At 44.2% G+C, this 14437-nt stretch overlaps 1 protein-coding gene across 2 annotated transcripts in view; it reads left to right on the top strand.

The window, feature by feature from the left end:
- The first annotated feature begins 419 nt into the window (after nt 1–419).
- Nucleotides 420–14437, top strand: part of EPHA4 (EPH receptor A4) — a 154068-nt gene continuing 140050 nt past the window's right edge. For both annotated transcript variants that reach the window (XM_083742079.1, XM_083742080.1), the window contains exons 1-3: nt 420–574; nt 3972–4039; nt 9848–10511. In XM_083742079.1, coding sequence (XP_083598205.1) covers nt 481–574; nt 3972–4039; nt 9848–10511 — 826 coding nt within the window. In that variant the 5' untranslated portion in view covers nt 420–480. The remainder of the gene's footprint in view (nt 575–3971; nt 4040–9847; nt 10512–14437) is intronic.

Genomic DNA, 14437 nt, shown 5'->3' with positions numbered 1-14437 from the left:
AATCCGATCCAAAACCTCGCTTGTTTGCTCTCCAAAAAAGAGCCCCGGGAAACGCGGGCTCTGTACTGACGCGCGCCGGGCGTTTGTGTGTGTGAAGTAATGAACACGGAGCAGCGTTTCCGTGCCCGGCTCGGAGGGATTCTTCAGCAGGACGGCGGGGATGGCGATGCCTGTGGTCGGGGAAAGGCGAGCCTGGAAGAGAGAGGATCCGTCGCCGCTCAGACACTTTCGCCCCGTTGGAGAAGGAGGCGACGGGCGGGAAGGAGGCGCGGCTTGGGACGGGGCGGGGCGGCGAGGGGGACGGGGCGGTGCTTTCTTCCCGAGCAGCGCCTCCGACAGGCGGGCGGGCTTGATGGACGGCTGTACGTCACGGTCCCTCCCCCGCCCCCTTGGCAATGTCTACAGCCTGCTGCACTCCCAATTTAAGCATTTATTCCACTGGGATAGAGGAGACCGGAGCAGCGCTGGCACCAAAAAACCATGGCTGGGATTGTATATTTCTTCACCGTCTTGCCGCTTCTCTTTGGGATTTGCGAGGGGGTTACCGGCTCTCGGGTATATCCAGCCAACGAAGGTGAGTGGGAAAATAAAATTTAAAAAGCGACGGGGGTTGGTAGTGGTTGGTACCCCGGGCCGATCCGAGGCTCCATCCATCTCCTCTTTATCTCCGGGGTTTGGGGTGCTCCCCCCCAACACCGTCTTCCAGCAGTAGGGACCGTGAGCGGCCGGCAGCGCGCGCGCTTTGCAGGCAACTTGTGCGGCCAGGAGAAAGTTCGACCCAGGCGCCTGCCTTCCGGACGGACCGATGGACGACCTCCCGGCTGGGCTCCCTCCCTCCGTGCCAAGCGAGGCTGGACAGCCGAAGGGGAAGCGTCGCCAGGGTGCTTCTCCACCCACCCACCTACCCACCCGTCCTGCTCCCTTTTGCCGGAGCTTCGCCCCGCAGCCAGACTCCCCACGTCCGCCCGCACCATCGCGTCGCCCCCTGGACGGCGAGAGGTGGAAGTTTGGAGCGGCGGCGGCGGGGCGGGCTCGGATCCTCGCCTTGCTGGGGAGCTGCGTTTGCCGCAGACGCGACGTCCCGGCGCGCGCGGCGCAAAAGCGCGTGGGAGCTTGACCTGGATTTTCCGAGATGCCTGGAGCCGACCTGCTCGCAAGTCACGCCGCGGGACCCGCCGCCACGCCAGGAAAAAGGCCCTTTTTATTTTGCGGACGGGGCCAGATCCTTCCCTTTTTGCACCCGTGTAAAATCTAGGTTAGAGCCCTAAAGTTCAAAGCGCAACCCTCGCTCCCTGCTCCGTCCGCGCGCCCGCTTGCACCTCCTGGCTTGCTGCATTCCGCGGAGGGTGTACGAGCTGGACATTGTTGTTGTTACTAGTCTTCGTCTTGGAAAGATGATGAGGAAGGAATGAAGCCTAAAGATCTTGGTGTTCATTAAGACTGATGTTACGTAACCCGGGACACGCGGCCGCTTACACACACACACACACACGCAGTTTCCTGGAGCACCTGTCTGGCTTTGCATACATCCAGGTGGCCTGCACGTTCCTAAACCAGCTTGACAAGAAGGGGTGTGTTTGTCTGCGCTGCTCCCTGTTTGTGAGTGTGTGTGAGAGAGATGCCCGTGTGTGTCCATCTGCTCGCGATTTGGCTCCTGCAACTCCTAGGGCAAACCTGGCCATGGTATAATGTCAGAGGCCTGGAAATCACCTGGTACAGAAGAGCACAGATGCAGGCAATGTGCAGTTTAAACTTGAAAGCGAGAGGCAAAGCATTTTGCAGATGGATTTGCCTGTGCCTGAGATATCCCTACACTCTTGCATTTTTTAAAAAATGCAATGCTCTGTCTCCCCCCCTTGTTTTTCATCATTTTCTTTGCCATCAGCAACTCAGCCACACTGTCTTCCCACTTTCCTCTTTTCCTGGTCTTGTTTTCCGTTCATTCCAATGGATGGAAAAGCCTTGTCCTCTCTGGTGCAGGAGCGCTGGACCAATCTGAGAAGGCTTTGTCTCTTTCTCTGTTTCTCTTAAAATAGTTTTTGGTTGGTTCTTCTTGATCTTCCAAAGGGAGAAAGAGGCAATGTGTGCAGAAATTGCAAATGATCATTATTGGCTGAAAAACAACAACAAACTAAATAAAATATAACCATTCCAGTCAGAAAGGATGTTGCATTTGTTTGTTGTAGTTTGAAACCCTTATTTATGATTTATTTAGAACTTGTGGTTTTTGTAGTCTGACTATGGGAAACGCTGAGGGGCTGAGATTTCATTGAATGTCTCAGCGTCTTTAAGTTAAATCTGTACCAGGGGAGCCATTTTTATGTCCCCACCTCTTACTCCATCTTTAACAAGAGGCTTAGGAGGTACAAAGAATGCAGTGGTGGGCCTTAGTACACCCTTAGGTTCTCTCCCCCCCCACACACCTTTTTTTGTTTTGTTTCCTACAGAATTAATACCCCCTCCCTCCTCACTCAATGCATCCAATCTCTTATTCCTAGAAATATTACCCTGGAAGGTGGATTAAAAGGAAAATACACCTGTTTTTTTTATTGCAAGTGTCATTAAACACCTAGAAGGTGGTAACAAAACATATTGGGTTCAGTGTTTATGGTGGCAGTGATACACCAATTTGGATTACACTATATGTCAAGCTGTGTGCTCCACCTGCTTCAGAAATTCACCGACATACCCCTAAGAGATGTGCAATTCATGAAACAGAAGTGACGGATGGTGTAAACAAGGACATTTATTACAAGACAAATGAAATTACTTTCATGATACTTATTATTGGAGTGTCTACATGTTATGTACCCCATTTCCCACCACAGGTATATATAAGCCTGTCCTTTCACTCTTCCTCAGCTTGCTCTTTGTGAGCAAGTCCCTTGAAGACGACAGTCATACTTTCTTCACAAGAGTGTTCTGCATGGCTAAAACCAGTGGCACGTCTACATGGGAATAAACCCCATGGAACACAGTGGGGCTTATGATTCAGTGCAGATAGGATTGTGATGCATATAAATGAGAGGGCTAAATAGAAGCATTGCTTATCAATAGTAAGTTTTTTTTTTTTTTTTACTTGATTTCTTTGAGTGTTTAACCACCAGGCCGTTGGCCTTGCAACACCTTTTGTACAGTTGTGGGGCGTAGTTCAGAGAATGGGCTGTGAGCATATGGAGGTTCTCAATTCATAGAATTGTAAAGGAACCCAAGGGCCATCTGTTCCAACCTTCTGCAGTGCAGGAATATTTTTGCTCAGTGTGGGGCTCGAACCCAGGACCCAGAGATTAAGAGTCTGTCAACTGAGCTATCAGTCAAGAGGCGACTCTAGGATAGGGTCAATGGGGTTCCCTCCATAAGTTGTTGGATTCCCACTTCCTTCAGCCCCAGCCAGTATGGCCAATAGTCATGGCCATACCACATGGGATACCTTTGCACTAGGAAGGCACTGTGGCAGTAGGGGCAGAATGGGAATACTAAATTTGTCTTGCCCTGTAGGAGTGTTGTAAAGGTTACCGTGATGTGTGTATCACATTCAGCATTGTGGAAATTCAGTGATCCATAAAAGAGTTAGTTGCATTTAATTAACAAATTAACCATACATAACTGAAGCCTCATTACCTTCCACCATGAGATCTAGGCAGTAAGTCTAAACACAGGGTGCTTACTCCCAAGTATGTGAGTATGCATGATTATGAAGCATTTGGGCAGGGATCTGACTCATTTCTGATTAATGTAACTTTTTTACTGGATCACAGCCACAAAGTTTGAATAAATATTGATCTCTGATTGAAAGTAGTCCATGACCACTGGCGTGACTGGTTAAAAAACAAAGTGTTGATATAAATCTTGTCTGAGTGAGGATCTTTCTTTTCACATGTGGAAATAGTCAGGTAATTTTTTTCTAAAAACTTCGCCTGAGTTTCAGTAAGTGTAACTTGTCATTTATGTTTGTTTCCCTCTTTTTGCAGTTACCTTATTGGATTCCAGATCTGTTCAGGGTGAACTTGGGTGGATAGCAAGCCCGTTGGAAGGAGGGGTAAGTTCTGCATCCCTATCTGATCCTCTAGGTAAAATGGAATGATTAGTACGTTTCTGGTGAATCCTAATGGCTCGATTATTGTTGATTGTGGGGAGAAGGTCACATTTCTTCCGTAGCCTGTGATGTGAATTACACTTTGTTGGAGAAACCTTATACTCCCAATGCATTGCTCTGTCAAGAAGGAAACCGTAGAGAGTGGAAAGAGACTTTCAGAATCTGATCAAAGAACACATATTTACAACCCAACCCTAAGAATATTTATCCCAAAGTATAGTTCAGTGAGGTTTATTTCCTTGCAAGGCATCTATGCAGGCTCACTCGGGTGCAAGTATCTGAGGGTTCAGTGAGGCTTACTCCAAGGTAAGTTTGCATAGGATTGTGGCCTTAGATACAATAAATGTCTACACGTGCTTCTTCCAAAGAAGTGGAGTTACATTGAGAACAGGGATGGGGAACCTGTGGCTGTCCGGATGTTGCTGGGCTCTAAATCCCATCGGGCTCAGCCAGCATGGATGATGGCAAATGGATTTTGTTGTCCAACACCTTCTGGAGGGCTCCATTGTTCCCAAGCCCTGATTTAGGGTGACCACTATCCAGTTCCCAGATGGCAGGATTTGTGTCAGCTTAGGACAATTCCAAAGGTGTAATGCTACCTTAATAGTTTAGATATTCTAGTCCACAAGGTTTCTTTCCTTTGTTTTTTTTAAAAAATCAAAATCAAAACCTCTGCTTTTGGGGGGACAGCAGTGCAGTGTATAAAGCAAAGCAGAGCAAGAGCTGCTTCTTAATCCATTGCTGAATGGTGAATGTTTAACACATTTGCAGATCTGGACTCTGGGAGAGAACGGAATCTCAGCTTAGTCAGGATTCTGTGCAGACGTTCACTCTTAATTTAGCAAAGGATTTGTAGACAAATTCCATGCAGTCAGTAAGTCTGCTGAAGAACTGCTGAGTAGACCCTGATTCTTACTGTAGGTACTGTGTCCCCAGCATGCCATGGGATCAGGAATTTTTATTAATTACCGGGGGTGGGGAGAGGTGCAGATAGAAACCGCCACCTTATTTTCACTGCCACATTTGCAGGGTGAATATTAAGAGCAATTTCGGGGTGCGGGGGGGAGAGAGAAACAATGCACATGGTATTTCCATTCAAATATGCTCAAATCCCTTTAAAATTAAATGGAAACCTCTTCTTGCTGCGCTTAGAGGCAAACAATTGATGCCTAACTAAGTCCAAATAATTAAAAAAAGCACTAAAGTTTGGAAAGATTGCCAGTTATATAATAGACAGGAAGGCAAATTCCTTCAATGGGCTAATGAAATATACTGTAGTTGGACGTCCGTCGGTCCTGTAATTAAAAAGAAGAAGAAAGGTGGTGGGCGGGGAGGATGGTGACAAATGGAAGGAATGCGAGGCTGTTTATGTAGCGATGCATTATGCATAAGCTCTGAATTAGCCCTATCATGGGAAAATGCAGTATTGTCCTGCTCCCATTGTTGCTCTGCCCGAACTTGACTGCAGTCAGGTTTTGCTCTGCCTGTGCACACTGTGCTGTCCCTGGAACCATTCCCTGCCTGCCTCCCCCAGCCCTAGAAAAGGGGAATGATTGACAGGCCTCTGGCGGTGCAGACAGCACACATTCACTGTTGATTGCCGGCAATTGCCCTCATCTTTGACAGTGGGGAAAGGTACAGCTTTATCTGGGTGAGAGTCAGGCATCTCAGTTAATCCTATACCCTGGAAAGGTCAATGAATTAGTCTTTCTTTCTATGCACCCATGGGACATCCCTTCTATAGATTCAAATATCGCCATTTTGAAGAAGTCAGCAATTGTGACTGATTGGCAGAGGATGTCCCTATATTAATTTTCAAGGTGTTTGTGAGTGTATGTATCTGTGACTTACGTTCGTAACATACGAAGTCTGAGGAGAAACGTAAAGAGGACTAGTTTCAATAAATCCATGTCTCTGTGTGCTGCCTTTTCACGTTGGCAGTGGGGAAAAATCAAGAGGGCTTAGTCTTGTCTTCAAGTCTGTCTGCAGGAGTGCCTTGAAAGTGCTTTCGTATTGCTGCATATGCTGCAGATTTGTTTCAAAGCGCTGGGAAAAGTAACACTTCTCCCTCCCTCTGCCTTCGAGAACACCCAAAGGTATAGAGCCTTCGCAGATCAGGACGCCTTCATTTTATACTGTGTATAAGCTCACTGTACGTTGCAAAGCCCTTGGCTCCACCCTCTTTTTATGGATCCAGAACAGGTCATTCCTGAAGTGTGAAGTATTTTATGTGTTAATATGAGACGTTGGAGATAAAAATAGGCCACTTTACCAGTGAATAGCGCTATTACTAAATCTATAGTAGCCCTAGAGGAATGAATGTGTTACATTATAAATTTAATTAATGATTTACCTTTAAAATTCACAGTTGAAAGGAAATCCTGGGTCTGGAATGCTTTTACTGTGGGATTATTAAACCATGGGAAGAGTTGGTTTAGAAAGCTGAAATAAAAAAAAGAGAGGAAGTGTTTGTTTTTGACAACACATTTAACGTTTCAAATTTATAACGGTTGAAAATGTGTGTGGGGACATTTATAGTATTGGGCCATTTGCCTCAAATATATTGAGGCAAATGTCTATAAATAAACAAACACCTCTTGTCAAACAAAAACCAAAAGGGAGAAAGTCAGAAGGGTTTTTGCAGCAAGGAGCTACTGAATGCAGCCATGTTCCTTTCATAGACTTCAATAGGCTTTGGAGCCAAACTTCTTTTGTGCAAAGAGGCAAAAAGGAAATCCCATGGACAATTCTTATTTCCCTCTCCTCTTCCTTCCCTCGCCCCTGCACAGACTAAGGGCTGATAACGTGGAAAGTGGTAGATCATAAAGGGCAGGACTGTAACACAATGCTAATTTCATGGCAGTTGTAAATTAGAGAACTCTGTTGCTTACATTATGTTAGCATTTTACACTGATAAATGGCTTTCCAATTTTCCCCTGGTTATTGATTTATTCCCCTCTTTCCTTTTTTTAAGGGGTGTGTGTGTGTGGATTTGCAAGCATCTTCTCTAGGCAATAACTCTGATACGATCCTTTTGACTCTGGTGACGGCCAGAGATCTATAAGCTGACCCAGCTATCAAACTAGATTCTTTTTAACCTAAACAGGACTGGAATGGTTACAAACCTTAATGGAAATGTACAGGATGCATTAGAGTTGTAGGCTGGGTCCTACAGTGTCCATTTAGCAGAGCATGTTTAATACTTGATTGCCAGGGAGTTGGATTCTAACTGTTCCATTCCCCCCCCCCCCCACTCCCTGCATTCTTCATTGTATAAGCTGGAACCTTAGAATTTAGCTATTATTTTGCATAAATGAAAAAAAGGTCCTTCCTACCCTTTGAACCTTAATTCAGCAGAACGGTGCTCCTTTCTCAAAAAGAAGAGACAGAAAAGGCCTCAGCAGTAGCTTTCTTTTCTGTATCATGTGATTAACATAATCTCATTTAACAATGTTCAAAGCTCTTATTGACCACTTCCACTCTCCTTTTCTTTTATGATATGTTCATCACACTCCTGCCGGAATGCAGCTTGATAATACAGAATCTAATTCATTCTTAATCAAAGTTTCATTTTTCTGTGGGGTGGTTATTATCATGTTTGGCATTCTATTTTTTTAAAAACCAGTCCAGAATTTAAGAAGAAAGCTCACCTTTCAGTTAGGCAATGCAGGTTTATGAGGCATGGTCTGTTGTGTAATACTGTGTTGTCTTGTGGTGCCTTAAGCCAGAATGCTTGAAATGGAACCAGCGGGTGCAAGCCAGAAAAAAAATATAGGTATGCTTGCATTTCATTGTGATTGTTCCAAGGTGCTTGCTATAGAGATAGAGAAGCAAGTGGTGCTGTGGTTGAAACCACTGAGCCTCTTGGGCTTGCTAATTGGAAGGTCAGTGGTTGGAATCTGTGTGACGGAGTGAGAGCCCGTTGCTCCGTCCCAGCTCCTGCCAACCTAGCAGTTCGAAAGCACACCAGTGCAAGTAGATAAATAGGTACCGATGTGGCAGGAAGGTTAACAGCATTTCCGTGCGCTCTGACACTCGCCATGGTGTCCTGTTGCGCCAGAAGTGGTTTAGTCATGCTGGTCACATGACCTGAAAAGCTTTTTGCGGACAAACACTGGCTCCCTTGGCCTGTAGGGATGAGCAACGCACCACATAGTTGCCTTTGACTAGACTTACCCAGTGGTCCTTTACCGTTTTACGTTTACCTTAGAATAGAAATAGTAAAGGTAAAGGGACCCCTGACCATTAGGTCCAGTTGCGGATGACTCTGGGGTTGCGGTGCTCATCTCGCTTTATTGGCCAAGGGAGCCGGCGTACAGCTTCCGGGTCATGTGGCTAGCATGACTAAGCCACTTCTGGCGAACCAGAGCAGTGCACTGAAACACCGTTTACCTTCCCGCTGGAGCGGTACCTATTTATCTACTTGCACTTTGATGTCATATATACACACAAATATATTTTATGGACTGAGAACTTCAGATAGCTCAGCTTTTGCCAATCTGGTGTCCTGCAGATGGTTTGGATTGCAACTTCCATCAGCCCCACCAGCATGGCTATGCTGACTGTGCCTGATTGGGGTTGTAGTCCAGAATTACTGCAGGGGACCAAGCATGTGAAGGTTGAGTTAGTCTGTGCAATGGACGTAATAGGTATTTGCTGATGACTGAAGGCGGTTGAATAGGGCTGGGGCTGGGCATTACGAGTCATTCTGGAAAGTGAGAGAGGATCAGTAAGCGGTTGTAGTGTAATAGCTGGGAGTGCTAGTTAATGGAATTGTGGATTCTCCTCTGCCATAAGATCACTAGGTGGCTTAGGCAAGCTGCTATTCTCTCAGCCACAGCCAGGGTCTCTCCCTTCTACATGTGTAACATAATGATTCTGCTCTGTATTTCAAGGGTTGCTGTAAGGATGACTGAGAGAGGAGGAACAGGGAAAACTGCTTTGTACCAAGTTAGACAATTGGTAGTTCTGTGTTGTCTACACGGACTTGCAGCGGCTCTTCAGGGATTTAGGGAGGGGTCTTTTCCTAGCCCTACCTACAGATGCCAGAAATTAAGTCTGGGGACCTGAATGCAGAGGTGTTTTGCCACAGAGCTGCAGCCTTTCTTTCCTTTCCATATATGTGCTGTTATTTTATCATAGTCACCAGATAGTATTGCAATATCCTTCATAGATATTGAGCCGATCTCGTTCTTGTTTCCTGTTCTGCCACTCATGTTGCATGCAACCCTGGGCAAGTTTCTTATAGTGCAACCCCATTCTTAATTCCTCAGAAGTAAGACATATTTGGGCTTGTTCCCAGGTAAATATGTATAGGGTTGCCACCTTATATCTTTGTATCTTGCTTTAAAAAAATAAATCAAATTTACATGCAGAGTAGAATACCTGTTAAGGTTGCACAGTGTTTGGGTTTTATAAGACTCCCAGCTATGAGGGTCCATTCAGATCATGGCATATTAAGGTTGATTACAAGCTAGCATATATCCGTTTTTCTTTGGAAAATATCACTTTCCTGAGGTCTTCAATTAGGCTGCTATTAAAACCTGATTTCCTTTTTAGTATATGGCTTTATTTTGCTCATGTGTTTGAAGCACCCTGTATGTTCTGATTTTTTTAATGGCTTCCGGTATAAAGAGAAATAAAGGAAGCCAATTGGGGGAGAGAGGAATTAATTTATCTGGCGGTAGCAAGGTTTGATTATGCTTTTCACACTCTTCCTGTCTCACGTTTGTCCCTTTTGGTTCTTCACAGTGGGAGGAAGTGAGTATTATGGATGAGAAAAACACTCCAATCCGCACTTATCAAGTCTGCAACGTGATGGAGTCTAGTCAGAACAACTGGTTACGAACTGATTGGATTCCCCGCGAAGGGGCTCAAAGGGTTTATATTGAAATCAAGTTCACACTCAGAGACTGCAACAGCTTGCCAGGTGTCATGGGGACTTGCAAAGAGACTTTTAACCTCTACTACTACGAGTCGAGCAACGATAAGGAGCGCTTTATCCGCGAGAGCCAGTTTGCTAAGATTGACACCATCGCGGCCGACGAGAGCTTCACTCAGGTGGACATTGGAGACAGGATCATGAAGCTCAACACAGAGATCCGCGACGTGGGGCCCCTGAGCAAGAAGGGATTTTATCTGGCTTTCCAGGATGTTGGCGCTTGCATTGCCTTGGTGTCTGTCCGCGTTTTCTACAAGAAGTGCCCGCTGACAGTCCGTAACCTGGCCCAGTTTCCGGACACCATCACCGGGGCAGACACATCCTCTCTGGTGGAAGTTCGCGGCTCTTGTGTGAACAATTCCGAAGAGAAGGATGTGCCAAAGATGTACTGCGGGGCAGATGGTGAATGGCTGGTACCCATTGGCAATTGCCTGTGCAATGCTGGGTATGAAGAGCACAATGGAGAATGCCAAGGTAGGGCCCCCCTGCATTGTGCAGTTCATTAGGGGCTGGTGTTCATAATTGAATCAGAGATGAGAATCAGTGGAAGGCTGCCCGTAATTAGCAGTCCCTGTGGGATGCAATGGGATGAAGGGGTCTAATGAGGAAGTCCAGTAGTTCCAGGTGGCAGGGCTAAGGAGTGCATAATACTGACAGCACAAATGGCACCACCATAATCGGCAGAAGGCACGGCACATTTGCTATCAGAGGGTAGATTAGAACTGGCTTTCATCTCCCCATTCACATTTGAATGAGGATGGAAGCCATGTTATCTGAGCCAGTGCTGTTTAAAGGGGCAGAATCAATTTCTCTTCCTTTCTTTTTTTAAAAGGTGAGAATGCTATTCTGGCTAAAAGAAAAGGCACAGCAGCAACAAGCTGTCTCCTCCTTCATGGCAGAAGACAGAAGCTTCTTTTTGTTTTTCAGGGGCCCCAAGGAATGACTCTTAGTGTCTCATTTGATAACTTTTCACGAAATAATCCTTGAATACGTGACATGGCTGCTTTTGTGAAATATTTTTATTTCTCAGAAAGTCTCCATTGTTTCCTTTACAAAGGAGCATGCTAGGAGACTCTAAGAAATGCAAGAAGTCATCTGTTTGCCCCCCTCCTTTCCCCCTTCTCTGCAGAATTAAGGATTAAGGTTCTTATAAAAGGCAGCTTATCTTAAAGAAAAGAAAAGGGAGGGGAGATTTAAATCGCCTTTGTGGGTGCCTGTGATTTTTAGTTATACATTATCATGATTTTATAAATAGGTTATTACTGATTATGGGCTTGAGTGCCCCCTTAGTCGCATGTTCAGGATCAGTCTCTAATGGCTCTTTTTGCCAAATGAATGCCTCTTTGTATATGTTGCTAAACGGATGAGGCCCAGCGATGCCGAGGCTGATTCATTTTAATTGCATTTTGTTAAGGGTAATGATTTTTTTTTAAAAAAATGTGTGTTTGCAATATATGTGGTATAGGAAAAAGCAAAACATAGCACTGATGTCTGTAAAATAGGTGCAAAATGGCATCTTCCTCCTGCACAGCATTTCATACCGAGATGTTTTTATATGATCATTTATGGGCAATGTGAAGTTCATTATTATGCATTGAAATTAAGAGTTGGCAGGAACGCAGCTCTGAGCGCAAACATTTTCCTTTGCTATCATACTTCCATCAGATATGTTCATGTCAGTGGAGGGGAAGCAGGGGTAGGGGGTGGGAGAGATGAGAATATCTTATCAGCAACACAATTATGAAAGGTTGGAGTGAGAATTGAAAAATGAATTGCATGATGACAAGGCATATGTCTCGAGTAAATTATTCTGTCTTTTGGAGTGGGCAGGAAGTTGGAAACCTTTGCATGTCAAGAACAAACAAACTGTTACCAACATGCAGATGTCATGCTGAGTAGATTTTGGGGGGAGGGAGATGTGTTAGCATCGAAAAAGATTTCTTAAAATTATTGCTGTTTTTCCTAGTTTGTAAGCAATACTTCTTTCATTTTATTTTTGCATGGTTTAGCTGGTGGGAGAGCAGGTGTACCAAATTAGAAAGTTGTGCTTTGCAAAGAGATTACTCTGCATTCTGCTAAAGTGGGTGTTAGGGGCAGTATTGGCTAACCCTGATTGATGCCAAATTAAAACACTCCTTAGTCAATGACCCACACATTATTATCTAATCACATGACAGCCAGAGTGTTGTGTGGGAGAAATCACTTGTGATCTTTTGGGGCAGGAACTTCAGGAGCCCCCCCCCCCACATTTTTTTAAAAAGCAGTAGGTGGTTGAAAGTGACATTGACACAGAAAATACTTGGTAACTCTCTGTTCGGCTCTACTGGACTTACGGAAACTGATTATTCACACCTTACGTTAATGACCAATCCTGATGAGATCATGTATAAAAGGAAGAAAGAAACCTTTTGTCTTTTGCATCTCCTGTGTTTTAAAACCCTCCCATTAAACGTTCCATTGGAAGAAAATACAATCCAGCAAGCAGTCTTAAATTGTTAGCCATTTCATCAGTTGTTGATTGTATTTTCCTTGCAAAAAAAAAAACATTTCTTCCAGTTCCAAGACAAATGTTTTTCTCACTGTTCCCTAAGCCCACAGGCTTTGCTATGAATCACTTGTTAATGGCCATGTTTACTTGGAATCCAAACTATTAGTGTACAGGTGAATCAGAGGACTTTGGATTTGCATGCTCTTGCAGAGGCTGAGTTTGGTTATTTGGTGTTCGGTAATCACTATTCTTTCCCTTTAATATTTTTGTGTGAAAATAAACACCATCTAGAGAGCCAAAAGCATTGTTATAGAACTGGGCAGCCAGCTAAAGAGAAGAAAGAAAGCCATCTCAAGTCCACAAAAGCTTATAAAAGAGTAAGCTTGGAGGGCTGTGAACAGGTTCCAGACTGATTTTCCAACAGCACGGCTGTGGCAGGACAAATGTAGGAGTAGGTCACAGGTCATTCACTTCCTCATCCATCTTCCTCCCGTGATCCTGAGGTCAGAGTTAAGATTGATTAAGATCTTAAAAGCTCGACAAAGGCTTGGTGGGCAAAACTGGGCAGGCTGGCTGATGGGTGGGTGGGTGTGGAGGCAGAGGGTGCCTCTGTTGTTTTGAGATGTAACATTGCTCATCTGCTGGAGTCTTCAGAACTTTGGGGACCAAAAGGTATTTCCTACTGGCTTTCTTTCATCCAGCAGTGTATGTTAATTGAGGTTTTTTTAAAAGAAAGAAAGAACGAGAAAAATAAAAGAAGACATGTCGAGTCTACCAGGTGATGCCTGGGTAGCACCCCAAAGCAGCTGCGAGTTCATTTAGTGTCTGGATCTTGAATAACATTTTCTGAAATGGAAACCTTGTTCTCTCCCCCCATCCCTATTCAGTTGTCTCTCCTAAGTAAGAAGAACGTGTTATTGGGGTTAACAGAAGCTTGAACCTACTGAGTGGTTTCAGCGAAGGAGAGTTATTCTGTGGGGACTTGGCAGTAGTCAAAAAAAGAGAGCAGGGAATCAGGGGAGAAGCAGGATTCCAAGATCCACAAACAAAACAAAACCCAATAATCTTTTTTTTACGAGTTCTCCACTACGTCTGTCTTTAAAATTAGCAATCTATCGTTGTGAGAATATTGCTCGTGTGTGTTGAAAGTTGCACCTGTAATTTTAAATATAAGTAAAGGAAATGTACACTTGATTTCCTCAAACCAATGTTGTGTTTCAAAAAGAGAATAAGAACTGCATGGGAAATATTATTAATGAAACATGAAATTACCTTATATTCGAGGCATATCTCAAAAGCTAAGGTAATTACTGCTTTAAGGGGGGGAAATGTAGCTGTTGGCTGATGCTCTTTTGCTAAAAGATGCCATTGGTGATTAAAATTGTTTTGTTACACATTAGCTCAATGTGGTTTTGATTTTTGTTGTGTAATTTCCTTATCAAAGCAAGTAGATGTAATATATGGAAAAAGCAGAGAAGATGCTAAATCAAGCAAGTAATAGAATTGCATCTCTCTGTAATTGTTCTGATGCAGTGAAACCTGTAAGTTAAATTTTATGTATCCCATTTAAGGTCACTGCACCATAAAATCCAGATATTTTAATTACATTTTGCATAAACACCCCAAGATTTCAGCATTTTGTTGTATGCATATTCTCTTTTAGAAAACTTATAAAGCCAATTGGCAGAACATCCCACAAGGTTTAAGATACGTTTTTGAAATCGTCTTCTTTTTGCCAAGTTTAGGATATCCCTTCTTTCCCTTCTGCCTTTGGTAACAGGAACCTTAAGCAGGAATAATTTAGATGCCATAAAATAAATACTCGTATAAGAACTTTTTGTTGCACTAGGGGAGTAAAGTTTTCCTGTTGTTCCTAAACAGGAATTCACCCTTTTCTTTTCCCTATAGAACA

The sequence above is a fragment of the Podarcis gaigeae genome, assembly GCF_964106915.1.
Source record: "Podarcis gaigeae genome assembly, chromosome: 5".
Lineage (NCBI taxonomy): Eukaryota > Metazoa > Chordata > Lepidosauria > Squamata > Lacertidae > Podarcis > Podarcis gaigeae.
The sequence above is the reverse complement of the archived record's forward strand: the minus strand, read 5'-3'. Positions and strand labels throughout refer to the sequence as shown.